Consider the following 26,012-nt stretch of genomic DNA (forward strand, 5'->3'; position numbering starts at 1 on the left):
TTAACACATCTCATGGCCACTGCAGTTGAAGAGCTTCTTCAGTAGACAGCTGCTTTCTCTTGGTCCATTTCAAAACAGATTTTTCTGTTAGGGTTCATTTAGTGTCTGTTGAATGCTAAGAGACATCTGAACTGACCAAAGGAAATATTCTTTCCAGGAACTTTTAAGTCCAGCTAAAAAGGCTGTGTGGCTGCTGGGTGGGTTAGTTGTTACAGTAACAGCACTGTTTGTCTTTATGATGTGGAAGTCCAAGCCAGTTTGTACCAACCAGTCTTCCCTGTGCTAAATAGCATAATGAGCTTTCTGATCAGTTAAGTGTTTAAAACACCAGGCTCTTAAATGCAGTTCTGTCTTTTGTTCCAGCCTTAATGTTTATTTAAGGTATACAGCCCATAGCACATTGGTGAGCTGGTGCCACAGTAAACTAATCAAAGCCAGAAGCAGCCTTGGTGAGACTGGGTTATTTCCTACCCAAACTCAGCTACACTGAGCTGTGTAGAGGAAAGCAGAGAGCTACAGCAGGCTTCCACACATAACAGGAAGGTACTCTAAAAATAAGAAGGTGAATAAGGAACATGAGGGTGGGAAAAGAAGTGCTTTTGACAAGTTAAAGAGGCTTCCAAAATGTGCCTAGTCTAGTGAGGTTCTCATTACCTGTAAAGAATTGCTTGGAAAAAAATGAAATGCAAAAGGATTGTGTCAGTCTTCTGCTGTCTCTCCTTCTGCCATTGCTGCAGGAAAAACATGTTAACAGTAACATGCAAAGTTATCAGGCAGAGAAAAGTTTGGTGTGCTTTACAGCTGGTTTTAATCACAGTGCCTACTGCACAGATGAATAGAGAGAGGAAGAGCAGGTGAGCAGGACATCTAGGCTCCTCCAGTACAATCTTGAGCTTCCCTTCCTTAGAGTTCAAAGATAAATGATGTCCATTTGTTGCTGCTGCTTTTTAACTAGGAGCTATGCAAAGACATTTACAATACCTACTGAGAATTAGTCTTTTGTGTGGCATGGTGTTGATCATTATCATCTCTTTATGAAGAGGTGAGAAGTGTACAGGCTCTGTGTGCCTTGGCTGGGATAGCTTCAGTGTTGAGGGAGGCCGTCTGAAGGTGGTCCTAGATTATGGTAACAGCAGGGCAAGAGCTGTGAAGAAAATGCACAGCTGTAACAGATGCACTGATGCTCATTCTTGTGACATTTACTCCAACAGATGCTGAACCTCCAAGGATCAAGTGCCCAAGTGTGAAGGAGAAAATTGCAGAGCCCAACAAGCTGACAGCCAAAGTATTCTGGGACACTCCTGAGGGACGGGACACTGCTGATGGGATCCTTACAGAGTAGGTGCAAATTTGCAGATGTCTGCATTTTCTTCCTTTTGTTCCTGGGATGCTTGGGTGGTAATTCAGCTGATGAGGCTGTCCAGGCACTCTCTCCTCTTAATTCATCCAAGATGCTTATTTGTAGCTGTTGCATGTCACTGGGATCCTTACAGAGTAGGTGCAAATTTGCAGATGTCTGCATTTTCTTCCCTTTTATTCCTGGGATGCTTGGGTGGTAATTCAGCTGATGAGGCAGTCCAGGTACTCTCTCCCCTTAATTCATCCAAGGTGCTTATTTGTAGCTGTTGCACGTCACTGGCCTGTAAAGAATTACAAGTTTAACTGAAAAAGCTGACAACTCAGAGGTAAATCATTCCTAAAACGTGAAGGGTAGCAGGTGGTTGTGGTTATGGAAGAAACAATACATATAAAAATTAAACAGCAATATAAAAAAAGAAACATTTTGGACTGTATCTGTGAAATTTTGCAGAGTTTCTTTGTGGGTCTCATAGTCAACAGGTTTTCTTGGAGCAAGGTGGCTTTTATATGTGACAGTGAAGAGAGAATAGTTCATTGGAGGTAGCAGCAGAGGCAATTGTGGCTGTCTTAAAGAAAAAACAACCAAAGTGAATATCTGAAATCATCTTTAGGCTCCTTCTTGTAGCAGTGATGGCTGCTGCTGTCCCAGCATTCCAGAAGTGACACTTCTCATCTGATGAAGATTTGGGAGCTCTAGACCTTGAATTTGAGTTTAACACTTCTGTCAAAATCTCTTGGTTAATTTTTCTGGTTCCACAGTCACATTTTTAACATCTGGTTAACATCATTATTGATGACCTTGATGAACACATAGAGTCTGTCATCAGTAAGTTTGCAGATGACACCAAGTTGGGTGGCAGAGTTGATCTGCACGAGGGTAGGGAGGCTCTACAGATAGATTGAGTGGGTGGGCCAGTGTTAATGGCATGAGCTTCAATAAGGCCAAATGTCAGGGTCCTGTACTTGGGCCACAACAACAGCACTACTGGCTTGAAGACGTGTGGCTGGAGAGCTGCCTGGCAGAAAGGGACATGGGAGTTACAATAGACAAACAACTGAATATGAGCAAGCAGTGTGCCCAGGTGGCAAAGATATCCAATGGCAGCCTGGCTTGGATTAGAAATGCCGTGTCCAGCAGGAGTAGGGAGGTCATTTTCCACATGTACTCAAGCTCTGGTGAGACCACACCTTGAGTATCATGTTCAGTTTTGGGCACCTCATTGCAAGAAGGATACTAACTGTGATGGGTTTCAGAGTGTGCAGTGCTTTTCTGAAATGCACTGCATCTTGCCAGTCCTCTGAGTAGCTCAACTTGCCCAACGCTGCTCCACCTCACTGCTTCAGTACTGAGGATACTTCTAACACATCTGAATTCTGGTGACAGATTTACAGGACAGGAACAAATTACAGGTGAAAACGCTGCTGTGGATCACCACACTGCTGCTGTGACAATATATTTCATTTTAGTACATGAGTATAATCACAGGAGCAGTGCAGAGCAGTCATATGGGATACGTTCCCATTGTAAAAGGCTGCTGGATCTGGATCTACATTGCAGTCCTGACAGTGGATTGCTCAGGATACAAAACGAGGGAAGATCAATCTTCACTTCTTGAAAGGAAAAGGAGGCACAAGGAAGCCTTTGGACATGGCATAATGCTTGGTGTGGTGGCGTGGCCCTGACTGGGCCAGATGCCCACCAAAGCTGCCCTATTACTCCCTTTCTTAGATGGAGGACAGATACTGTGGATGAATATCCCAACTTCCTTCTTTCACTTGGTTCTTACATCTAAGCTGACATCATATGGCATGGACTATCTCTTGGGCCAGTTTGGGTCAGCTGGCTTGGCTGTGTCCACTCCCAAGATCTTGCTCACCTCCCCCAGACTCTCGGCATGGGGAAGTGTTGGAAAAACACAGCCTATTTTTCTACTGTTCAGCAGTAGCCAAAACACAGCTGTGTTACCAGCTGCTGCCGCAAAACACAAGAAGGATGCTTTGAGGAGAATTAACTCCAGCTCAGCCAAACCCTACACTACAGACTACTATACAGGAAGCAGGCAGTCTGTGTCCACTCTGCCTCCCTTGTCTCAGCAGTGCGGGATCCTTTTGTATGACTCCAGGGTGGACTGTTAGTAGCAAGATAAATTGTCTGGTTGCTGCTGTCCAGCTTCTTCCTTCGCTTACTTTATATCTCCAGTCATGCACTGCAGCCAGACAATCTTAGCATGCCACAAACATCATTCTTCAGGCTTTTACAGCATTACCAGTAGAAAAATACTGAATGTCTGCCCTGTTTTATCTCCTGCTTCAGTGTTATTTTGAAGGGCTTGCCACCAGGGTCCCATTTTCCAGAAGGTGACCACAAAATCCAGTATACTGTGTATGACAGAGCTGAAAACAAAGGCACCTGCAAATTTCTAGTTAAAGTCAGAGGTAAGAATGGTTTTACCCTACAAATAGTCACTGATCTGCACCTGATTTAGCAGGCAATTTGAGAAATGTTCTCATTTCTTCATATGTCTGCCACGTTCATGTGTACATAAACTGTGTGTTGGTGAAGTAAAGGGAGACCCTGGGAGTCAAGGCCTGTAGCAGGGTGAGTGTCTGGCACTCTGCAAGTCAGGGGAGAGTTTGGTTGATTAGTCGTGTCTCCTGCTCCACACCGCTTCCCTCCTGCATCCCTTCTCCCTCATACTTAGCTCTTGAGCTGCTGAAACTAGTACATGAGGGAGGGGTTTTAGCTGTGAATCAAACCTGCCAAGCAGTGCTGCCCTTTCAGAAGTCCAGATCTTGGAATCTGGAGTTGAATAGAGAGATGAAACCTTTAGGTTTCAGCTTCATCTGTCTTTGTGCTTCATGACCTTTTGTCACTGTAATACCACAATCACATGGATACACCTATGTAGAGGTTTAGATTAGATACAAGGAAGAAGCTCTCCACTGTGAGGGTACTGAGACACTGAAATAGGTTGCCCAAAGATGTGGATGCCTTGTCCCTGACTTCTTGAGTAGCCTTATGTACCTTGTGTAAGGTGTCCTAGCCCATGGCAGGGGGCTTGGAACTATAAGATCTTTTAAGGCTCTTTCCAACTAAAATCAATCTGTGATTCTGTACCTCTGTATCAGTTTATGTAGGAGTTAAGAGGGGCTTGTTTAGTCGATGGGGAGTTTTATATACATGACTTTAGAAACAAAACAAACATGGCTTCTGTATTGGTGTTCCACTGGCCACGCTTCCCTGGTAATGCACAGGGTGATTCATGCCTTGTCTGTTACTGATTTGGTTTCTTTTTGCCTCCTGCTTAAAGTCAAGCGCTGTGTGAAGCTAAACGCCCCAGACAATGGCTACATCAAGTGTTCAGGTGATGGAAATAACTATGGTGCTACATGTGAGTTCTCCTGCATCGGTGGCTACGAGCTGCAAGGAAGCCCCGCTAGAGTGTGCCAGTACAATTCGGGCTGGTCAGGAGTGGAGCCAAGCTGTGCACGTAAGTGAGCATTTCACCACTTCACCAGAAGGGCTGCCAGAGCAATGCTTCCTGTGGCACTGACAATTTGGAAAAGGGCTGTGTGGTGGAATACAGCCACAAGCTTTAATGCCCTATAGGTAAGAACTATCTTTGTCTCCTCTGCCAGTTTGCAATTACAGATGAAGACTCTGCCACCTTTGGCTGCTGTTTCCTAGAATGATGATGGTACCTCACAATTGGTAGAGTGTTTTAGCTCAGAGCTTTCTACAGCACTTCAGATTCTGGAGTCAATTCATCTTGTAAGCCAGAACAGCCTAAGATAAAATTATTTGCTTCACTGAGGACAATATTTCACCCATATCTTCTTCTTCTTCTTTGTTTATTATTATGATTCTGGCAAGAGCTTGTGGTTTTATAAATAGATCTGTTTTCAGTAGGCTCTCTAACTTTTGTTTTAAACTTAATTCTAGCCATGAATATTAATGTGAATGTGAGGACTGCAGCTGCACTTCTGGACCAGTTTTATGAGAAGAGGAGACTGCTAATTATTTCAACTCCTACTGCAGCCAACTTCTTCTACAGGATGCAGTTGGGAATGCTGCAGGTAAAATACATTTTGGGGTTGGTGGTCATTGCCACCATACGTTTATTTGTTGTCTTTAATGAAAGACACAAGAGGACAAGCTCCACTGTTTGATATAAATCCACAAATTTCAGCTGTTAATGTTGCAGCTACTGGAGGATCTGGATGAAACAGTGGTTGTTCTGAATTAAACCTTTTTTACATGGGTTTGAATTGGAACATCTCCTCAGTCTTTAATTCAGCTCCATTCTGGATGGTGCTGCTTCTGGCTGACCAGTCGCTGAAGCCCAGAAAGTTCTGGCCCTTTTCCATCCTCCCCAGATTAATTTCATATTAACTGGTGCTCAGTAATCATCCCCTAAGACAGCTCCTAAAGAAGCTGAGGAAACCCTGAAGCATCCAGCTCTTTAGTGGTGGCAGTTCACGCAAGCCAGACCTACAGATTTTGTAACTACAATGCAGTGAAGTGAGAACAGTTTCAGAAATAACAACCAAAGCACCAGCAAACACAGGACTGGAGACCCAGCACAGGAATTACCTGAAGTGCTGGAGATTGCACTGGGGTGTTTTGTTCCAAGCCCAAAACTTAAGGTAATTGTTCTTATGTGTTGTAAATCATATAATGTTATGGGTTGGAAGTGACCTCAAAAGGTCATCTAGTCCGAGGTCCCCTGCTAAAGCAAGATCACCTGGAGTGGGTCACACAGAAACGAGTCCAGGAAGTGTCTGAATGTCTCCAGAGAAGGAGACTCCACAACCTCTCTGGGCAGCCTGTTCTAGGGCTGTTGCACTCACAGGGAAAATGTTTCTCCTTATGTTCATGTGGAACCTCCAATGCTCCAGATTGCACCCATTGCCCCTTGTCCTATCATTAGACATCTCTGAGAAGATCCTGGCTCCATCCTGCGGACATTGTCCTTCACAGATTCATAAACATTAATGAGGTCACCCTTCAGTCTCTTCTTCTCCAAGCTGAAGAGCCCCAGCTGCCTCAGCCTTTCTTCATAAGGCAGATATTCCACTCCCTTAACCATTTTTGTAGCTCTGTGCTGGACTCTTTCAAGCAGTTAAGTGTGATGCTCTTTTTTGGGTTCTTGCTGGACCTGAGGATGTATCTCAGAAAGGTATCTGTGTCCTCAGAGAAAGGAGCCAGTCCTTCTATCTTGCTTCTTTTCTCACAGCTGTAACAAAATTCACTGGAATAGGTACATGATGGTCTTTTAAACTGCTGGCTTAATTAACTTAGTTATACTAAAATAAAGTTTTTCTTCATTAACTTGGTAAGAAAACTCAATATATTGATAAAAATGAAGTAGTTTATTAAATTTAACTGCTGCAGTATTTTTCCCACTGCTTGAAAATACTCAAACAAGTTGGCATGAGAGAAAGCTTTCTACAGTTGACTTCCATTTCACATACCTCACTTTGACTGCCAAATTTTACTATTGGCACAATGCTTAATACCCTGGCATCTTGTCATTACAAGGACAAGTTTCTGTTTTTCCTCAGTGATCCCTGTGTGTTGTTTTTCTTAGAGCAGCTCAGCAACCATCACTTAACATCCCCTGGAGTCATGAGGCTGTAGTTCTTCAAAGTGAGACGTTCCAAAGTCTACCCTCATCTCAGTTTAAACCACCTCACTAACATAAGAAGATTGGACCCACGATGAACACGTACTGCATGCTCAGCACAATTCCCTTTGCTCTCACTGGTAACTACCACACCTTTCTTTTTCTTACCCTTCCAGCCAGCTCAGTGTGGTTTGGACCTCCGACATGTTACTGTTGTTGAACTGGTTGGTGTCTTCCCAGCACAGATAGGAAGAATTGGTGTAAAGCTGCTGCCCCCATCACTTGCCCTGCAACTCAGGTAATGTAAGCTCTTGCTGCTGTTGTTTGCACCTTAGTGTATCTGATGTATTGCTTTTGATTCCCACATATTCTACTGTAGATGCCGAGTGATAGATGGTGAGTCAATGTAAGGAGTACTTTTCTCCATAGCTAGATGCTGTAAGGTAGATGATGAGTCAATGTAAGGAGTAGATTTCTCTGTAGCTGTTCAATAGCTGCTGCAAATTTATGAGTGTTTGGTACTTAAGAAATTAAGAGCACAGACTTCAGCTTGTTTCACATTTAAATGGACCACAACTCATTTAAATGTGGAACAAGCTCAAGTCAGTGCCACTCATTCAGCTGCTGTGTCTTCCTTGACCCTTTGCTCAAACAGTGAATTTCTGAAGTCATGTGAATTCCCTGTGTATCACTTTGATCATATCATAGCTCTATCTATGGGTAGTCATCTGCTACTGAAAACACTTCAAGTATGTCAGTATCTGTGCGGGAGTTGGTCTGTTGTAGTCATGACAGGCTCCAGTCACTTCTCAAGGACGGCCTTACAGCAGCTGCCAGCAAAGGCCCAGATGGCAGTAACAGCTTATCCTCTTTTCTGCTGCACTGCTGCTGGTTGTGGCCAGGCCAGAAAGGGAAGCTGCTCTTTGAAATCCCACATGTGGAAACAATACAGACAGTATTTCAAAGGAGAAATTATCTCAGCTTCCCTAGCCTGACTACAACATTCAGCAGGTTTTCTGAGGTGGATAACTGTTCTGACTTGATTTTGGACTGGCAGGAGGTTGATTTTCACTTGAAAGAGACAGTGCTAGCATTTCCTAGGGACAGGAGGGCTACAAGAGCCAGGAATAAAGGCCTCATTGGCAGACAAATCAGTGGTTATTGAGGAAAAAGAGTCCAGGAGCATTTTAGGCAACATCCTCTGTGATATGCCTGAGGAAATTGAGTTGTAAATGGGGACAATAAAAAAACTACCACATTGATGAGTCACTGAAGTTTTTTGCTGCATTGCAAAATACAATAATATTTGTCCTCTACCAAAGGAAGAAGCAAAAGAGCTTCTCTCTCATTCAGAAAAGTAAAAGTACTTGTTCTAAAGCTGAAATGATTTTCTTGTGTCTCTGTAGAGAACAAATATGTTCTGTAGCATCTCACTCAATGCCCATCTCCAACCTTTAATGGAGCTACATTTTGGAAATTGGTATGGTGTGACCTGCCCTGCACTCAGTGAAAGTTAACTCTCCACTTTTGACTTGTGTTTGGGTTTCTCTGTTACTGAATTGTGTGAATTATACCATTCCAGATCTGGAAGGCACTTAAATCCAAATGAAATGCACCCTTAAGCATCCTGAATAAAGGAGCTCTCCAGAATTGGCATGCAGTAAGCTAATGAGCACAGAACCCCTAATTAGTGAAAACTTTAAAAACCTCAGAAAGTTAGAATTTGGATTTGTAGAGTATAAGCATTTTTCTTAGGTGAGGTAAGGCATAAGAGGCACTAAGTTTCCTATCACCATAGCTTAGCTTTGAACTTGATTTTAGTTCTGATTTAACACCCAAGCTCCCTAACTGTAACCAGACAATATCCAGAGCACTCAAAGTTCTCACAAGGCTGAGGAAGGTCAGTTTTGATGCCTCACATCAAAACATCTCTCCCATACTCTCTTCAGGGCAGCTTCTCTGTCCTTCCCCCTGTTCAGTTCATGGCTTCCTGAATTTATTTTCCCCACACCATTGATATTGATTGACTGCATGTCTAAAGATGTCTTAGTTCATTACTCCTTCAAGTAACAGGTTGAAAGAGCACCAAGGATGTAATTTGGTTACTGTTGCACCTCTAGAGTAGCTCAAGTGACCTCTTTTACCATGTGGAAAGAAAAGACTCTGACAAGACTAACAGCAGTGTTTGCTGTGCTAAACTGGAGTTATCACAGGTTAGAGGGTTGTTATTAGTAGGAAGTGATGAGGACTCCAGTAGTGTTACCCTGCTTTTCTCGGTGTGTTTTTACACCATTTGGCAGCCAAGAAAGGGAACAGTCTACTTGTAGCTCTATTTCTTTCACAATGGTAATTTTTAGGCAATGTATAGGACTTTTCTTTTTCTTATGGGTTCTTTTCTCTTGTAATAGCTCATCCTACAGTAACAAGCAGAGGTCTGACTGCAGTTACCTTCACTCTTCCCTAAGGCAGGTACAGCCTGCAGCACATGCAGACACCCACTCTTTTTAACTCCCTGTTCTTAACAACATGCACCTTGTATGGCCTCCTCTGACCATCTCTGCTTTCCTCTGCTTTAGACCCGACAGGCTGTTCCTGCCGTTTCATGGAATCACAGAATTGTTAGGCTTGGAAAGTGATACTGTGATACTGTGACCTCAAGGATCACCTAGTTCCAGCTCCCCAGACATGGCCAGGGACACCTCACACTAGATCAGGTTGCTCAGAGCCACATCCAGACTGGCCTTAAAAACTTCCAGACGTGGGACTTCCACTGTCTCCCTGGGCAACCTGTTCCAGTGTCTGCCCACCCTCATGGTGAAGAACTTCTTCCCAACATCCAATCTGAATCTACCCACTTCTAGTTTTGCTCCATTCCCTCCAGTCCTATCACTACCTGACATCTTAAAAAGTTGCTCACTAGCTTTCCTATAGGCCCCTTTCAGATACTGGAAGGCCACAATAAGGTCTCCTCAGTGCCTTCTCCTCTCCAGACTGACCAGCCCCAACTCTCTCAGTCTGTCCCCATAGGAGAGGTGCTGCAGCCATCTGATCATCCTCATGGCCCTTCTCTGGGCACACTCCAGCACATCCAGATCTTTCCTGTAATAGTGGCTCCAGAACTGGATGCAGTACTCCAGGTGGGGTCTCACCAGGGTGGAGTAGAGGGGGAGAATTATCTCCCTCGACCTGCTGGCCATGCTTCTCTTGATGCTGCTCAGGATACAGTTGGCTCTCTGGGCTGGAAGTGCACACTGGAGGCTCATTTTATTAGCTTGAAGAGCCCAAGAGACAGGCAATTGAGCTTTAACAAAAGGATTTTCTCATTTTGCAGGCTGCTGCTGAGGATCCCCCATTACAATTTCAACATCGTGGTGATGGACAAGCACGGAATGGACAAGGAACGCTATCCTTTCCCAGCAACACCAGCTGAGCTCTTTGCACTTATTGACAATTTTCCCTTGAGAAAAGAGGAGATGAAACTGCAAGCAGAAATCGGTCAGTCATGCCCCTAAGTCAGGTTTGGAGAGCTTGCCAGTTGCCAGTGAATTTTTTGTGTGTTTGTTTTAATCCACATAACGATCCCCTTGGTGCTCCACAAAGCATGGCTTTTTTAATCACTGTTGTACAGATTTTTTTGTGTGTGCATTGTTAAGTCTGCCCAGCTGTGTAGCTGCTCTGTGTAGAGGGTATGCATGATGCTTTTTTTTCCCTCCACTTTCAGCCATCATTAGATAAATACATACAAAGGATTACCACCCAATGGAATTTCTTGTACAGAGAGTGAAGGACTGAGGCATGGTTCTGGGAGTTTGGTTGGGGGTTTTCATTCCGTGTAAAATTGGGGTTTCTTTCTTACTGTTTGTAAGTCTTTTTTTTTTTTTTACTAGTAAAATATTGGTTTTGCAAACAGATAGTTGTCTAAAATTCCTCTTGGAGATAAAAGCTGATGGATTAATTCAGAAGCTGGATCAAAATACCTCACTACAAACCGTCATGACAGGGACATTAGCTTCAGATTGAAAGTGCGCAAACAACCCAGCAGTGTCTTTCAGTTCCACTAATAATGTGGTTGATCACAGGCAGGAGGAGTAAGCCAAAGGCAATGCAAGTGCCTGTCTTCAGCAGCGGTGAGGAGAAAATAGCTGATAGTGGGAGTGTGGAAGTCATTGCCAGAATGACTGTGATGAAGAAACAGTGAGCAGTGTGGAAGATGGACACTAAATTACTGAAGGCTGCCGTGCTTGGTGGAAAAATATTCTCTTACCTGGTGTGCTTCTGGGTTTTTCATTTCCAAAATGGACTTGGAGTTGCAGATTTATTTCCCCCCTTCACCTTGGAGACAGGATTAGGCTGTTGATCTGATGTCAGGGAAACACTATCCCCAAGGAGGCTTCATCAAGGATTTGTCGTTGCCAGATCTGTGAAAATAGTTTATTGGGAAATAATCACTTAAAAATTAACCACAACGACAACAAAAAAACTCAAACAAACAAACAAAAGAATTCCCTGCTTAATAAAAAGTATTAGGAGGCAAGCAGAAAGACTTTTCTGTCCTTTTATTATGGTGCACAGTCTTGCTAATCTCCTGCAAAGAACTTAACATCATGCATGATGAATAAAAGGACTGAAATTTGAGAGTTACAGCTTTGGATACCTGTTTACAGGACATGATGCATGATTTGACACACCTGAAAAGCAGCACTGCAGTGTCTGTGTTGTTTGTTTTGCCACTCATGATTGCACCCCTGTTTATTCAGCCAAGTGCTTGTTTGTCTCAAAACAATCTGCCTTGTAGTCAATTTCACACTCTGGTGTCAGAGAAGAAGAGTTTATCACCATCTTCAATGCAAGCCTTACCAGAAGCTGGTTGTTCACGGGCTCTGAAACGAGAGAAATCTCTTTTAAAAGTGTTGCTCCTACAAGTGACTGAATGAGGGGATTCATGTAAAGAGAAGTCAGCCCTGACAATAGCTAGCAAAAGCAAACGTGTGGACTGAAGTGCAACAGCACCAAAGAGAAGGGAGGTGGTGGTAGGCCAAGTCTTCTAAACAAGGTAGTCTGCTTCCAAGGCTGTTACTAAACAATCAAGAGCAGGTGTAGAATCATGATGCAGCCCCAGTGAGGGATCTCTTCAATGCTGAGGCAAAGATCTAGACACACCCTGAAGTCTGCAGGTGATAGTGCCAGGTTTGCCAGGATAAGCAACCAGAAAGCGAGGAATCCCTGACACCTGAGTGCTGCTGTTAGGAATAAGAGACAAGGGCAGGATCAGTGACAACAACAAAAATAACAGAAATAGCATTTATGTTCCAGACCTGACCAAACCAAAAAGAAAATCCTGAACCTGCTATAGCATAGCAAGGAGGAGTAGAACCAACATGCTGATGGACACAGCTGTACTCCAGGTTACCTTTCCTCTGCTTGCCTAACACTGGTGCTGAAGAAACCTACACATGGACAGGAACACCAAATCTCCTCATGTCTCAAGTGTCACATGTGGAACAGAGACAGCCTGAGGACACATCCATATGCATACTGCTGTGGCCACAGTTGTCTAGCCTTCTTCAGTAAGAGTATGCTTATAGCATGGCTGCACAAGTGGTACAGGGTTTTATTTTTCCCCCTCACTTTGCTCACTGAAAAAAGCACAAACAACAAAATCACATCAACTGATCTCCAGTGATTTAGTCAAAAAAAAAAAACCCAACCGAAAAAAACATCTCTAATGGATCACTGCCCTGTAGTCAGCACTGGTGAGGCCACACTTTGAGTATTGAGTTCAGTTCTGGGCTACTCACTACAGGAAGGACATTGAAGTGCTGGGGCATGTCTAGAGAAGAGCAATGAGGGTCATGAGGGGCCTGGAGCACATGGCCAATGAGGACAGTCTGAGGGAGCTGTGGTTGTTCAATCTGGAGAAGAGCCTGAGGGGAGACCTGTAGGGTCGATTGGAGTGAGGAAGGTGCCAGCACCCTGTCCTTAATGAGAAGCAACAACACTAGAGGAAATAGTTACAAGCTGCACCAGGGAAGATTCAGGCTGGATAGGAGGAAATATTTCTTCACTGAAAGGGTTCTCAAATACTGAAATGGTCTGCCCAAGGCAGTGGTGGAGTCACTGTCCCTGGGGGTGTTCAAGCAGTGTGTGGACTTGGTGCTTAGGGACATGGTTTAGGGTTGACCCTTCAGTGCTGGGTCAAGGGTTGGACTGGATGATCTTTGAGGTCTCTTCCAACCAGATTTATTCTGTGATTTTTCTGCTGTTCCCCTGCAGCTTCCTTTTCTTTTAGGTACAAAATCAGTGCATGCACTCGTCTTTCATGACTGGATGAGCACAAGTGGGGCTTTACAACTGCCATAATCAGGAAAGTGATTGCAATCACTGGGCTGTTACAGGAAATTCAATTAAGTGGAGGAGAGGGCATGAGTGATTGGATTACTAGTTATAGTTCTACACAGAACATCTATTAAAGTCTTGTGATTAAGAAAAGCTGTTCCTGATTAGTAATTCCAGGTCCCTGGCAATTTCTGTTGGACATTTTTGTGGGGGCCCAGTGAAAATCATCATGTGCCATGATCTGTTTGGGAGTCAAATCAGCCTGCATGTGTGCTATACAGGGATGTGGCAGGCCAGCCTTGGGGAAGGAGGAGTGTGGAACAAGGGTCTAAGTATTTCTGCCTTTAGCACAGATTTATATATTCAAATAAACTCCAAATATTCCAATAATTCATCTTGTGGACTGTTGGTCCCAGAAAAATAAGACTGCTTAACCAAGATGCAGTATCTACATTAGTGCATTTCTCTCTTTTTAACATTTAAGAGAACATTCAGCTCCCTCAAAACAATGCAGGCTGGAGTCTTAGTTGTACAGCCCATTACGGCTCTTCCTGCCATAGCTCTGAGCCTACCACTGCTTGTCAAAATGAAAATCCTGTTTGAAACATGAATTTTAGTTGGGAGGATTAAAGGCTGCTTTGAAAAAAACACCTGCCATGAGTCCTGTCCTTCCCATGTGCACCTCCAGGCTGTAGATTGCAGATATGACGGATCACAGCACGTGGATACAGCCACACGCTGGACGGAGATCCTTGCATCATTGGAGAGAGTTTTCAGTCTTGACTACAAACCAAAAGACTTCAGTCAGTTTAGACCAGAGAAGAATTCGTGTTTCTGTCATGCAACATCTTCTGCAAACAAAACTACTGGGAGAAATTGTGGGAGGCAGCAATTTCTCATGAAGACAAAGCAATTTAGTAAATGGCCTGATTTTCCCCCAGCTCCTACCCAAGAATCCACCTAATTTGATGAAAACAAACCCTTCTTGTCACATACCTCCTCGAGACCTGCAGAGGAGAGATAAAATTTAAAGTTGCACATCCCTGTTCCTGAAGTTCAAACCATTCCCCTCTGGGACAGAAAGTGATGTGCTTTAATAAAAACACCAATGAGCCCTACAGCTCTGCACTAAATAAATGACTGCAGCATGCAGCTTCGTTACAGTTCACTACTTACATAAGAGCATGAGTCAGACTGCCAAACATAACTAATGAAAACACAGAGGCTAAAAAGTAACTTCAAGTGCATTTAAACACTCTCACAGCCCACTTCTTCAATTGAGGTGGTGAAACAATGGAGCTTAGGTTGTGCCAGCTCAGCACTAGATCACTTTTAGCCACTCACCTCAGTCTCTGCACATCCACAGCAGAGGAAAAGGGAGCAAATGCTTCACACTGTCAGATGTCCCAGCTCCTCTCAGCTGCTGCCTGTTTTCCCATCTGTGGCTGAAGAATGTTTTTATGACAGCTCGGTGAAGGGAAGAGTGGGAAAGTGTTAGTAGAGACTGGAAGGCAAAGGGCAGCAACAGAAGCCAGTGAGGACACTGGCAGTTGTGGCTAGCACACACATTTCTCTGGGCTCTTCTGAGGGGTGAGCCAGCTGCTGCATGCTCTGTAAAACACAAGGGAAGCAGATGAGATAGCAATGCATTGTCTATGCAGAAGGTGCTAGTGTGTATCTAGCTACCACCACACTTCCCATCGCCACTCATGCACCCAGAAAGCAATCAGGACCTGAATGTCAGTAATTAGGTTGGTCCCTGCTTCAAATTCACAAGTAGAACTTAGCATCTATCACCTCAGAGAGGAGAAGAGACTGCAGCTCAGTTGTACAGAACTTAACAGAATTGTCTTCTAGACCCTCAAGCAGATCCTTGTACTTTGTCCCAAGCAAAAGTACAAGGAGCAGAGGAATGGAGGAAGGCTCTTCCACACTTGCATTCATGGGTGACCCCATAAAGGTCAGAATCAGCATATGGACAAGCTGGTGTGAGACTGAAAGAGCCGTCTGCCTGTGCTCACATCACACCTAGAGACCAGTAAATCCTGCTAAGGACCCCTTAACTCGTGTGCTTAATACACCAAAGCCAGGCTTGCAAACTAGTGCACAGTGAGCAGAGGCATTCACACACCAGGAGCATTATTTGCCTCCTAGTTTGTCTCCAGAGAGCACTCGGCTCTGAAGTAACTTGAAGTAAGCATGACTCAGCTGGAAGTATAAATGTAGTGCCCAAATCCCTTTTGATTTTTCTTTAAAACCAAAGATAATCAGGAGCAGTCATTATAGAAAAGCTGCACTTTGAACATACCTGGATTTTCCAGCGAGTACGACCTCAAACTGAAGAAGAGGTAGAAGATCTGGAGGACCTACTGAACATTCAGGCTTAAGGCACTGTGTAATAATTCTTTAGCAAGGAGAAGAGTGCACTGCATTTCCCTTATTCTTAGAATTGCATGTTAAAAGTAAAACAGATTTAATGCTCATACATTACAAAGTAGCTTAAAAACACTTTCAGTGTAGAAACAGAAAAAGCAGAGAGAAAGAAAAAGAGACTGAGTCCCACCTGTGAAGACATGCCCAGCCTACTGCATTATTCATCCCATAAAAGTTATGTCTTTACCTCAGTGAGATAATACAGGATATTCCTGGGAGACAAGCTTGCAGTTTGCTGAAATGCATTTTAGGAGAGACAAGGACACAGCAAGGTTTAGGCATTTTAATTTAAAAGATAGCACAGTAATCTTGACAAACAGGTGCAAATGTGTTATCAGCCACCTTTGTCCACAAAACAGTGCACAGTACAAAGTTTCTGGGCAGGCAGCGTTTTGTTGCATCTAAATTTGGGCAGGACTTAACACAGTGCAATGCCATTTACTGCTACTACTGTTCATATCCAGCAGAATAATTAAGCAGATAGTTAGCAACAGATTTTAAGCAGGCAGAGGAGAACGAGGCATACATCACATCGTCTAACTGCTGCAACAAATGGGCTGTGCTTGGCTTTAGACAACCCTCAGCAATTAGAGCCACCCTTAAAAATATACAGGGAGCTGTCTGGAGCAGCAGCACACAGCCATACAGATGTTATTGCCACCAAGTAGAACTTGAAAATAGATATCTAACCTAAGTAAAAAGCCAAGATGCAGCAGCAAGGCTGGGTTTGAAAAGCAACCTGAGAAGCACCTAAAAAAAAAAAGTCAAGTTGAGATTGCCCTTGCAGTGTCAGTGTCAGTATACACAGTATAATTAACAGTGCAGCATTTACCACTTCTCAAACAGCATTTGCAAACATGAAATCACCAGGCAGAAAGTCTGTGTGACAGAGTGGTAAAGGTTCTGCTAGCCTGCTTCCCAGCCTCTCTTGCTGAGTTATGGTACAAGGCATCACTGCCAATGAAAGGCTGCATCCTATTGTGGAAATCATCAGATGTTCTATCACCATTTCTCTAGAGTTAACATTGCTGTCTGTCCTAATAAATAAATAAATAATGTTGTAAAGCCCCAAAAGCTTACAAAGTGCATGGATCAGCTCTCAGGAGCTCATGGTTTCTGTCCTTGTTGCAAAGTGCTTAAAATCAATACTGTGTCTTAGGGAAGTGCAGTTTCAGGTTTTTACCTGGTATGGATGAAACCAAACCAGGCTATCACTTCACTGCTGCCTCCTTCCAGATACTGGAGATTGATTTCAAGTACAACATACTGGTGAGGGTTGCTGAACCAAAGGGAGGAATGAAAGACAGAGAGACCCTTGCAAATATTCAGTGTGGCCCTGGGCAGCCTGATCTAGTTGGAGGTGTCCCTGACGACTGCAGAGGTGTTGGATGAGATGGCCTTTGAGAATCCCTTCCAACCCAATGCAATCTGTGAATCTGTAAATCTTTGAACTACACAGCTCTGGAAACAGGACTCTGAGCACTTCACCAAAGGTGTAGGAGATCCAAGCAGCTTTTCTCTTCATTGACTCTACAGAGTAAACTGCACATTTTCCATATCTGAAGGTGAGGAGTGCATATATCCCTCAAGAAGCCAAAATGATGCCAGCCTAAATGCAATCCTCTGGTTACCTCTCATCAGTTAGCACCAGAGGATGCTCAATGGCTGCTCTGCTGTTACAGTTTAACTGGCATTTTGCAGAATACTAATTGGAATAATTGCACTTTGCAGGGCCTAACCAGGCAAGAAAGAACACCTTAATATATAAAAGTATATCTAGCACATTTTGTGCTACCTTAACATAATGTGCATTGGAAGGGACACAGAAGATTAAGCTTCCAGCCAGGTGCACCACAATCAAAGCATACTCACCATCCCAGTGCCGTCTCCCTTCAGCCATCTGCTAAAGCATGCAGCTGGGACAGGTCAAAATAGAAGGCATTCAGGGAAGGCAACAGCTTTTGGATTAGCACAGGAAGATGGCAAGGTTGCCTCTCAGATTCTTTGCAATTTCCCATCTGCCTTTGCTCAAATGTAAGATGATGGAGGTGGAGAAGATGGAGAGGTCAATTTAAATCTATTTTAGCCTGGTTCTGGCATCTAAGCAAGAGCATCAACATTTAAAAGCCTGAAGTTACTGTATAGCTGATAAACTGATCAGGGAAACTTTCAGAGAAGGGGGCTGGATACCAAAGTCTGATGGCAGGGCTTGGAGATCCCTCAACATCAGCTCTTTTGGATGGATACTGGTAACAACCACACTGTCTAAAGATGTCTTTTACTGGCCCCACTTGATGTTTTACAGTGGAAGTTCATTTCTTTTTTAACAGTTCAGATCCCCAGATCTAATCACAAGGGGGGAATAAACAGTGATGAAAGCCCTCTAGTTGCTGCAGTAGAAAAAGGTATTAGTGTAAAATGCACTGTGCAACCTACTTTCAAAAATCACTGTAGAGAAGTCTTCTTCTCCACTGATGAATCTTCACTTATTCGGGTCTGTGTGGAAAAACACTTTAGAAACATCAGCTCTGCTGTTTCTACTTAACTCAGGGCAGCAGTTTCTAAACCAGTATTAAAACTGTGGCTGTTTGCTCCTAAAAATTAGCCTTGAATAAGCCATTTATGCACTTCCAGTATCATAAACACCCATACCAAGAGAAGGCTTTAGCCTGATGCCTGGCTTTTCCATCTTTATGCTCAGCCTGGTAACACACAGTACATGATGATGCACAATTATAGGCAATTAATTCGATGTGAGAAATCACATCTGCAGTTAATCATCTTCTGCTTTTTCCAAGCACTAAATCTCTTTTTTTTCCATTTTGGTAAAGGAAGAGAACAAAGATATAATTAAATGTGACATTTCCCACAAATCAAACGCTTCCTCCAAATGTGCTGATAACATCATGGAACAGCAGAGCTCTCTGAATTGCTTGGGTGTTTATATGATGCTCATCATCTCTATGAAACTCAAAAGAGGCAGGCTGTAATATCTATTATGTGCTGCCACGGCACAGAGCTGTCACTGATAAATTAAGAGGTAATTTCACTGTACTAGTCCAAAGCCCAGCAACGGCAAACACCATCACCTTGGCCAAAATTACTTCCCAGGTGAAATTGTTCCTTTCATCTGCTGAACTACATTTGACACCTACAGTCTGTTCAAAGCCTGGTCTATAATTTCAAGTGCAGGCTCAGGTTGCAAATTTTGGCCCTTTGGAAGGAAAAGGCCAAAATTAAAATCTCTGTGATGCCTGCTGGATGAGTCCACTCACCATAAAACCTACCACAGCACCAAAATGGGCAGAAGCTCTAGTAATAAAGCACAGAATTTTTTTTCCTTTTAAGACCTGTTTTAGCTAAAATGTTCATGCTTAGGAAGGCAGAAAATGCCATTCAAAGATTAGCCAAACTCTTGTACTCCTTGTAAAAAAGTTTAGTTCAGCTCAAAGTTATTTTAAGGTTTTCAATTTGGCAAGAGGAGAAAAATGTCCATTTGGAGTCCAGCTTGGAAGATTATTTTTGTTTGTTTGTGAGGTTGGTGATGTTGTTATTTTCCCTCCTTTTCACCAACAAAATGAAACCAAATCAAACCATTTGAATGCCCAGAGCTCCTCCACAACTGTAGCTAGAACTTAACTCCAAGGAACCATTTTCTTTAGCATCTTTTTGAATCAGCTTCTAGAAAGTAAAAAAATTAACCTTCTGCCTCCATGTCAATATAACATTGTTATTCTAGAAAATAAATTCATCAGGCTTGCAGTACAGACAGCCAAGACAGCTGAGACCAGTTCTGCTGGAGAGAAAGAGGTAGTTTATGTGCCAAAAGTTAGGTTTGATTTCACTGTGGGGAATGCTGACACACACACAAAGACAAATTAAAAACCCTAATACTTAAAGAATGACAATGATAAGAAAAAGATTACTCTGTCCAGTGACATCAGAAGATCTTGGCTGGAGCTGTCAACTAAATGAAACAAGCAGTAATACCAGGTAGCTTTGGGAACTGTTTGGGGACTTGTTAAGATTTATTTTCACTAGAGCCTCTTAGATTGTGTTGAACCAAGTCTGCCTTTTATACAGTGCACTGAAATCACCAAGGGAATGCCAGAGCACCAGCGCTCTACACAAGCTCACCTGATGCCTATTTCTAGCAGGCAACACAATTTAACAGCCTTCCTTGGTGGGCTGCTTGCTCCATCCTGGACCAAGCCTGCCAACTCCCACACTGCACAGCCCAATCAGAAAACAGGATGAAAAAAAATGCTGTTTGTTATCCTTCATAACATTATGGCTTCTTTTCTTTCACATATCAAAGCATGGACTCACTCTGAATCTCTTTGTACTCGTTCACTGACATCTTCTAGGGCACCTTTGACCCAGAAGGAGATACGTGAACCAGGCATTACTTGCTAAATGACTAACTAGAGAATTCAGTCAGTTCATGGTCCCCTGCCTCCAGGCAGAGGTTTTCATAAGCTGTGCAGCAGTCACCAGAAGGGACAGAGAAAGCCAGTCTGATCTCTCTATAAGGGCAAATTCTCAGTGACTTCAGGAGAAATGTAACCCATACAACACAACCTGGGTTAAAAATGTATGCATGAAAGTGCAGAATGCATTAAGATCTCACTTGGAGCCTTACTGTCCAAGGCAAAGAGCACAACCCTTCTCCACTTCCAAATAGGCAAAATGACAAGAGGCTGAATAGCACTAAAGCCAGGAGTACTTGTGGCACCCCTCAGCAGTTAAAAGTCTTTCAGAGTCTGCGTTTTCCCATGCTGGATCTCAGCATTAATATCCCCTCCACAGGAGCTCCCGGATTGTCAATCATCTTCTGCCAGACATTCTGCTCTTCCCCTTGAGAGTCCATCCAATCCACCTCCTTGCCATTACTTACACCTGGCAAATGTAAAAATAGGAGGCATTTTGCCATATTAGCAAGCAGTTTCTCAATGTCCTTGCTCCTTAACTCCAAAACTTTGCAAGAGACATGACAAGCGCTTTATGCTACCACCTGTGCAGGGACTTGCACTGAAAACAGAGCACCAGTTTACCATCAAACTCCACCTGGTACACGGACAGAGGCACATAAACCTCCCCACGCTGCACCACAAACAATTTTCTCCTGGCAGAAGGGGAGTGGATTCATGCTTCTTCCTGATCACAGCATTGTCAGCAGAAAGGTGGTTGCTGCTGTCCCTCCTTCTCAGAGGGACACTAAGAAACACTTCCAAGCTATTCCTGGTTCTTCAAGAAGGAGCAGAAGTCCAGCTGTGCACTAATTGTGTCTCACTGGAGGACAGACTGAAACCACCTATACATTGCATGATGCCACCTCTCTCTTTCCAGTTTCCCCAAGCTCCCACATACTTTGCCGTACACTCAGCAAACATTTCTGTCCTTCATATACATAAATCACCTGAGGTGAGCAAGCAGAAGAGCAGAACAAGAAAAGGAATCATGAGTCAGGTGGGACCTTACCATTTCCCGTGCTCAGGCGGACACCTCCCAGGAAAATATTACTGGAGAGAGATTCCTTGTCCCACACAGTCAGTTCTAGGCAGACATTGTGTATGTCCCTTGAAGTCAAGCCACTGAAAGCAAAGGTGTGATTCCATTGAGGGTTCACACTCTTCCTTATTATGGGAGTCTTGTGTTTGGTGGCTTTGCTGTTGTCTGGGAGTAGGTATCTGGGAGAGATAGAAAAGGAAACACTAATATGTAGATGGGTTGTCACATAATAGTCACAAAGATTTATAGTCATGAAGAGGCTGAAATGAGATCAGACGTTACAGTGTTCAAAATTAGACATCTCCAGAGTTAAACCTGAGAGTCATCAGAGCAGAAATTTTAGACATCTTTTGTCAAACACCCAACGTTAACAATGAGACACCATTAGTGTTAAGATGCTGTGCTGGAAGTCAGATGGAAACCCTGAGTGTTTCAATGTGCACCTTACAACATGCTAAAGAACCTTCCCAATTAAGCACTAGGGAAAAGAAAGGGGGAGGGATCAAACTATTTATAGTATAAAAGAGAAATTAATCTTTTCTCATTTGGTGTATTTACTTGACTCAAAATAGAACTGCCATACACAATGAATTTCCTCTTCCTGCATGTTTCAGGTGACATCCATTAGGAAGAAGCTTAGATTGGAGGAGCATGCCAGCTTTTGTAATTGCTGTTTGCAGTTTTACAAGGGGATTCAAAGAGATTTGTCCCTTCCTGAAAACAAGTTTCTTATTCAGGATGGAGTCTGGATATTCCTCTTAGGGAATATCTTAGGGAAAAAGCTTGATTTCCTGAAAATGTAAATGACATCATCAGACCAGGTATCATCTCCAACATGAGAGCCCTAATTTACAGCCTCTTGCCTCCAGGAACGATGAATCATAGAATGGTTTAGGTTGGAAGGGACCTCAGAGGTCACCCAGTTCCACCCCCCCCCCCCCCCATAGGCAGGGACACCTCCCACTAGAACAGGTCACTCAAGGCCTCATCCAGCCTGGCCTTGAACACCTCCAGGAAGGGAGCATTCACAACCTCCCTGGGCAACCTGTGCCAGTGTCTCACCATCCTCACTGTAAAGAACTTCTTCCAAATCTCCTCTTTGCCAGTTTAAACCCATTACCTCTTGTCCTGTCATTACAAGACCTTGTAAATAGTGCCTCCTCAGCCTTCCTGTAGACCCCCATCAGATGCTGGAAGGCCACTACAAGGTCTCCTCAAAGCCTTCTCTTCTCCAGGCAGAAGAGCCCCAACTCTCGTAGCCTGTCCTCATAACAGAGCTGCTCCAGCCCTCTGAGCATCTTCGTGGCACTCCTCTGGACTCACTCCAGCAGTTCAATGTCCCTCTTGTGTTGGGAGCTCCAGAACTGTACACAGTACTCCAGGTGAGGTCTGACAAGAGCAGATTAAAGGGGCAGAATCCCCTCCCTTGCCCTGCTGGCCACACAGCTCTTGCTGCAGCCCAGCACACAGTTGCTGTCTGGGCTGCATGCACACTGCCGGCACATGTTGAGCTTTTCATCAACCCAGACCCCCAGGGCCTTTTCTTCAGGGCTGCTCTCAGCCATTCGCCACCCAGCCTGGATCTGTGCTTGGGATTGCACCAACCCCATCTCTGCCAGCTCAGAGGGAGCATTTTCTTTCACCAAACATCACATTCTGTAGCAGCATGCACAGTAGCACACTGGATACTTCTTCACGAATGGTTCTGTCTCTGGACTGAGTGGCATTTAAACACAACTGTGTGTAACCACTGGGACAACTCACACCTCTCTGCCCTTATTTCACAGCATCCTTCAGGATACTACTTCAAGGTCTCACCTGCTTTTCGTGACTGATACTCCACACATACATCTACACATGCTCTCTAAAAACCACGTGGTCAGTCAAAATATGATGCAGCACAGCCACTAAAGGAATGGAGATAAGGAACACAGACCCTTTCACAAAAGTGTCAGACGTGCCTCCTGATTTCACTGCTGTTAAATTCTTTGCTTCTTTGATGAGGACTTCTAAGATCCCTCCAGATGGCATATGAGAGTCTCCTTTTCTTCCTTTTTTAAAGCTCTTCTTCCCTATACATAGAAGATAGTTGTAAAATCATTGCCAAAAATTATGTAGGCACTGCAAGATAGATTTGGAAATGTAAATTGTCTTGGCTAGAGTCATACATTTTTAATCTGGCTGCAGTGAAAAATTAAAGTAATACTTATGAGGGGATTCTCATTCTCTATGGGCAGGGACAGAAAAATCACTCCATATTTAATAAAAAATGTGACCACATAATGAGCTACACCTTGCTGGGCACAACAAAGTGCCCAAAGTCATATCCAAATACAGCTATTCATGGATTACTAAGATGGGCAATCATAGAATGGCTTGGGTTGGAAGTGGCTTCTAAAGGTCATTTAGTCCAACCACTCTGCAGTCAGCAGGGACATCCTCAACTAGATCAGGTTGCCCAGAGCCCTTTCATAGAATCAGTCATGTTGGAAGGGACCACAAGGATCATCTAATTCCAACTCCCCTGCCATGGGCAGGGAGACCCCACCCTACATCAGCCTGGCCTTAAACACCTCCAGGGATGGAGCCTCAACTGCCTCCCTGGGCAACCCATTCCAGGCTCTCACCACTCTCACGTGAAGAACTTCCTCCTCATGTCCAGCCTAGTTGACTGGATAGGGCTGGGTGCTAGGTTGGACTGGATGATCTTGGAGGTCTCTTCCAACCTGCTTGATTCTATGATAACGAAGCAAAAAGAACTAAGTGAAGTCTGTTACTTTGACCACCTAAACAAAGAAGCCACAGACTGTGATGTTTGCAATATATGTCTATGTGGCTCTCCTTGACCATGCTACCTAATGCCATGCATCAACACTTCACTGCTCAATCCTTTTCCCTTCTGTCTCTTCTAATTCAGCCTAAGAGAAGAGGATGCAGCAGGAGACACCTGCGGTCCAAAATGTCCAGATAAAGACAACTAATGTATTTAAGTGTGATTTCAGCCTTCAGTAATACCATGACTTCACCCTGGGTTAGGGCTTTTAACACTCAGAGGAGTGCTAGCAGGTTGCCATTAATGTTTGCTGTACCTTGAAACTGCCCTAGAGGAAGCATTAGGTTTCTTTCTGCAGGGATGTAACGTAAAACAACTGTGAGTTCCCCTTTATATTGAAGCCCAATGTCTGTTGCAACCTCCACCTGAAAAGAAACAACAACAGACACACAAGTAAGCAAACAAACCAGAAATCCAGCTGGGGCTTATCATTCACCTTCTCCTTTTGATTCTAATTTTGTTATATCAATACAGTGTTTAAAACATTTCTTAGATGCTTTCAGATCATCAGACAGTCCAGGTTGAATATAATCCTACTTTAGGAAGTTTTCTGAGCCAGGAAATGGAAGTTTTCAGGAGAATAAAGCCATGTGACATTAGAGACTGTGGAATAATTTGCACATCATCTAAATCTTACTAGTCAGTCAAATCACTCAACTATGCAAGTTTTGGATCAAGTTTCCCACAAAGGCAGTGAAGGTTATTTTTGCTGTTCCAGTGGTGGACAAGAGATGCTTTGAGTTCTAACGTCAGGACCAACTTACCAACCCTCCCACTAAGCCCACATATAACATGTCTCTAGACTCTGCCCCCCCTCTTCAGCCACAGAACTGTTTTCTTTTTCTGATAGAACCACAGTCCTCTTGACAACAGACATTCAATATTTCTAGAGGGAACAGATCTTAAAGCCTCCAACCTTTACACTAAACCAGCTTGATGATTCACGTTAGAACAAATAAAGCCCTGCCATAAAAGCTGGGAAATGTTTCACTACCATTCCTATCAGGCAGACCATACAGGAGAACAGGATGTAATTTGGATGTCTATTAACCTCTGTCTCCTTTGAAATTCAAAAGGCAGTAATTGATATTTTAAAAATAACATTATCTTGACTGATCAAAAAATCCCAGCAGCATTTTATCAGATAACACCAATCCTCTATTTGCTCTATATGGGGAAAAAAATAACTAAATTAAAAGAATTTTAATGGCTTTGGAAATAACCAGACAATGCCTTCCAACTGGAATGGCTGAAAGGCTTCATGTCTCATTACATTTATGACTGCCCCAGGCCTTTTTTTTCCACTTTTAGGATAGGAAGCAGCCACCCACACACACAGAGATCCCAAGAGACTGGAACTGAATGGCAGAGAGACTACAGCTTGGTTTTGGATCAACATTGCATGCAAACTGCAAGCAAACCAAACACTAGGTGTGTATCTGTGCTTGTTTGAAGCAGGCTAGAATGTTTTGGTGAGAAGAACTTGATTACAGGCTGTGGCAAGAAAACAGTGCTGATGTCTACTTTGCTCATAGGCTTGCTGAGATGTATAGGAACAAGAAATGAAAACATAGATAACCACTTGAGCTGCTGGCTGAGCTGCATCTCTCTAACCTCACCCTCCATTTTGGACTAATCCACTTTGCTTCCTAACCCCCTGGCCAAACCTTTCTTCCCTGGGACTGGGGTAAGGTTGAGAGGGGCAGGGGGAAGGTGAAGAGGTGGTTGGGAGCCCCTCCTGGGGACTCAGGTTTCTGGGAGGGGAGTTGTGTTTCCGTATTACCTTTTACCTTGTCTATTTCTGTCTATAACTGTATATACTGTAACTATCTGCTTGTATATTGAGCTAAGCTGTAAATATAAGCTTCATTCATATTTCCAGAGCCAGCTGAGTCTAGTCTGGGTGATTTTCT

At 43.6% G+C, this 26,012-nt stretch overlaps 2 protein-coding genes and 1 long non-coding RNA gene across 10 annotated transcripts in view; 1 reads left to right on the forward strand and 2 right to left on the reverse strand.

Moving 5' to 3' along the window:
- The window catches only part of SRPX (sushi repeat containing protein X-linked), a 46,231-nt gene extending 35,336 nt beyond the window's left edge, over positions 1-10,895 (forward strand). For all 3 annotated transcript variants that reach the window (XM_064151936.1, XM_064151937.1, XM_064151938.1), the window contains 6 exons: positions 1,212-1,338; positions 3,674-3,795; positions 4,671-4,850; positions 5,303-5,436; positions 7,163-7,284; positions 10,318-10,895. In XM_064151936.1, the coding sequence (XP_064008006.1) occupies positions 1,212-1,338; positions 3,674-3,795; positions 4,671-4,850; positions 5,303-5,436; positions 7,163-7,284; positions 10,318-10,498 (866 nt within the window). In that variant the 3' untranslated portion in view covers positions 10,499-10,895. The remainder of the gene's footprint in view (positions 1-1,211; positions 1,339-3,673; positions 3,796-4,670; positions 4,851-5,302; positions 5,437-7,162; positions 7,285-10,317) is intronic.
- On the reverse strand, positions 785-14,181 carry LOC135179874 (uncharacterized). The gene is made up of 5 exons (XR_010304172.1): positions 13,974-14,181; positions 12,397-12,622; positions 11,641-11,866; positions 11,251-11,404; positions 785-1,640 (listed from the first exon to the last, which is right to left on the reverse strand). It is a non-coding gene; the product is annotated as an uncharacterized LOC135179874 (long non-coding RNA).
- Positions 14,182-16,024: 1,843 nt separating this feature from the next.
- Positions 16,025-26,012, reverse strand: part of SYTL5 (synaptotagmin like 5) — a 95,999-nt gene continuing 86,011 nt past the window's right edge. For all 6 annotated transcript variants that reach the window (XM_064151932.1, XM_064151933.1, XM_064151930.1 and 3 more), the window contains 4 exons: positions 24,356-24,464; positions 23,203-23,338; positions 21,237-21,445; positions 16,025-20,654 (listed from right to left, as the gene is read on the reverse strand). In XM_064151932.1, the coding sequence (XP_064008002.1) occupies positions 20,512-20,654; positions 21,237-21,445; positions 23,203-23,338; positions 24,356-24,464 (597 nt within the window). In that variant the 3' untranslated portion in view covers positions 16,025-20,511. The remainder of the gene's footprint in view (positions 20,655-21,236; positions 21,446-23,202; positions 23,339-24,355; positions 24,465-26,012) is intronic.

The sequence above is a fragment of the Pogoniulus pusillus genome, chromosome 12 (assembly GCF_015220805.1).
Source record: "Pogoniulus pusillus isolate bPogPus1 chromosome 12, bPogPus1.pri, whole genome shotgun sequence".
Taxonomy (NCBI): Eukaryota; Metazoa; Chordata; class Aves; order Piciformes; family Lybiidae; genus Pogoniulus; species Pogoniulus pusillus.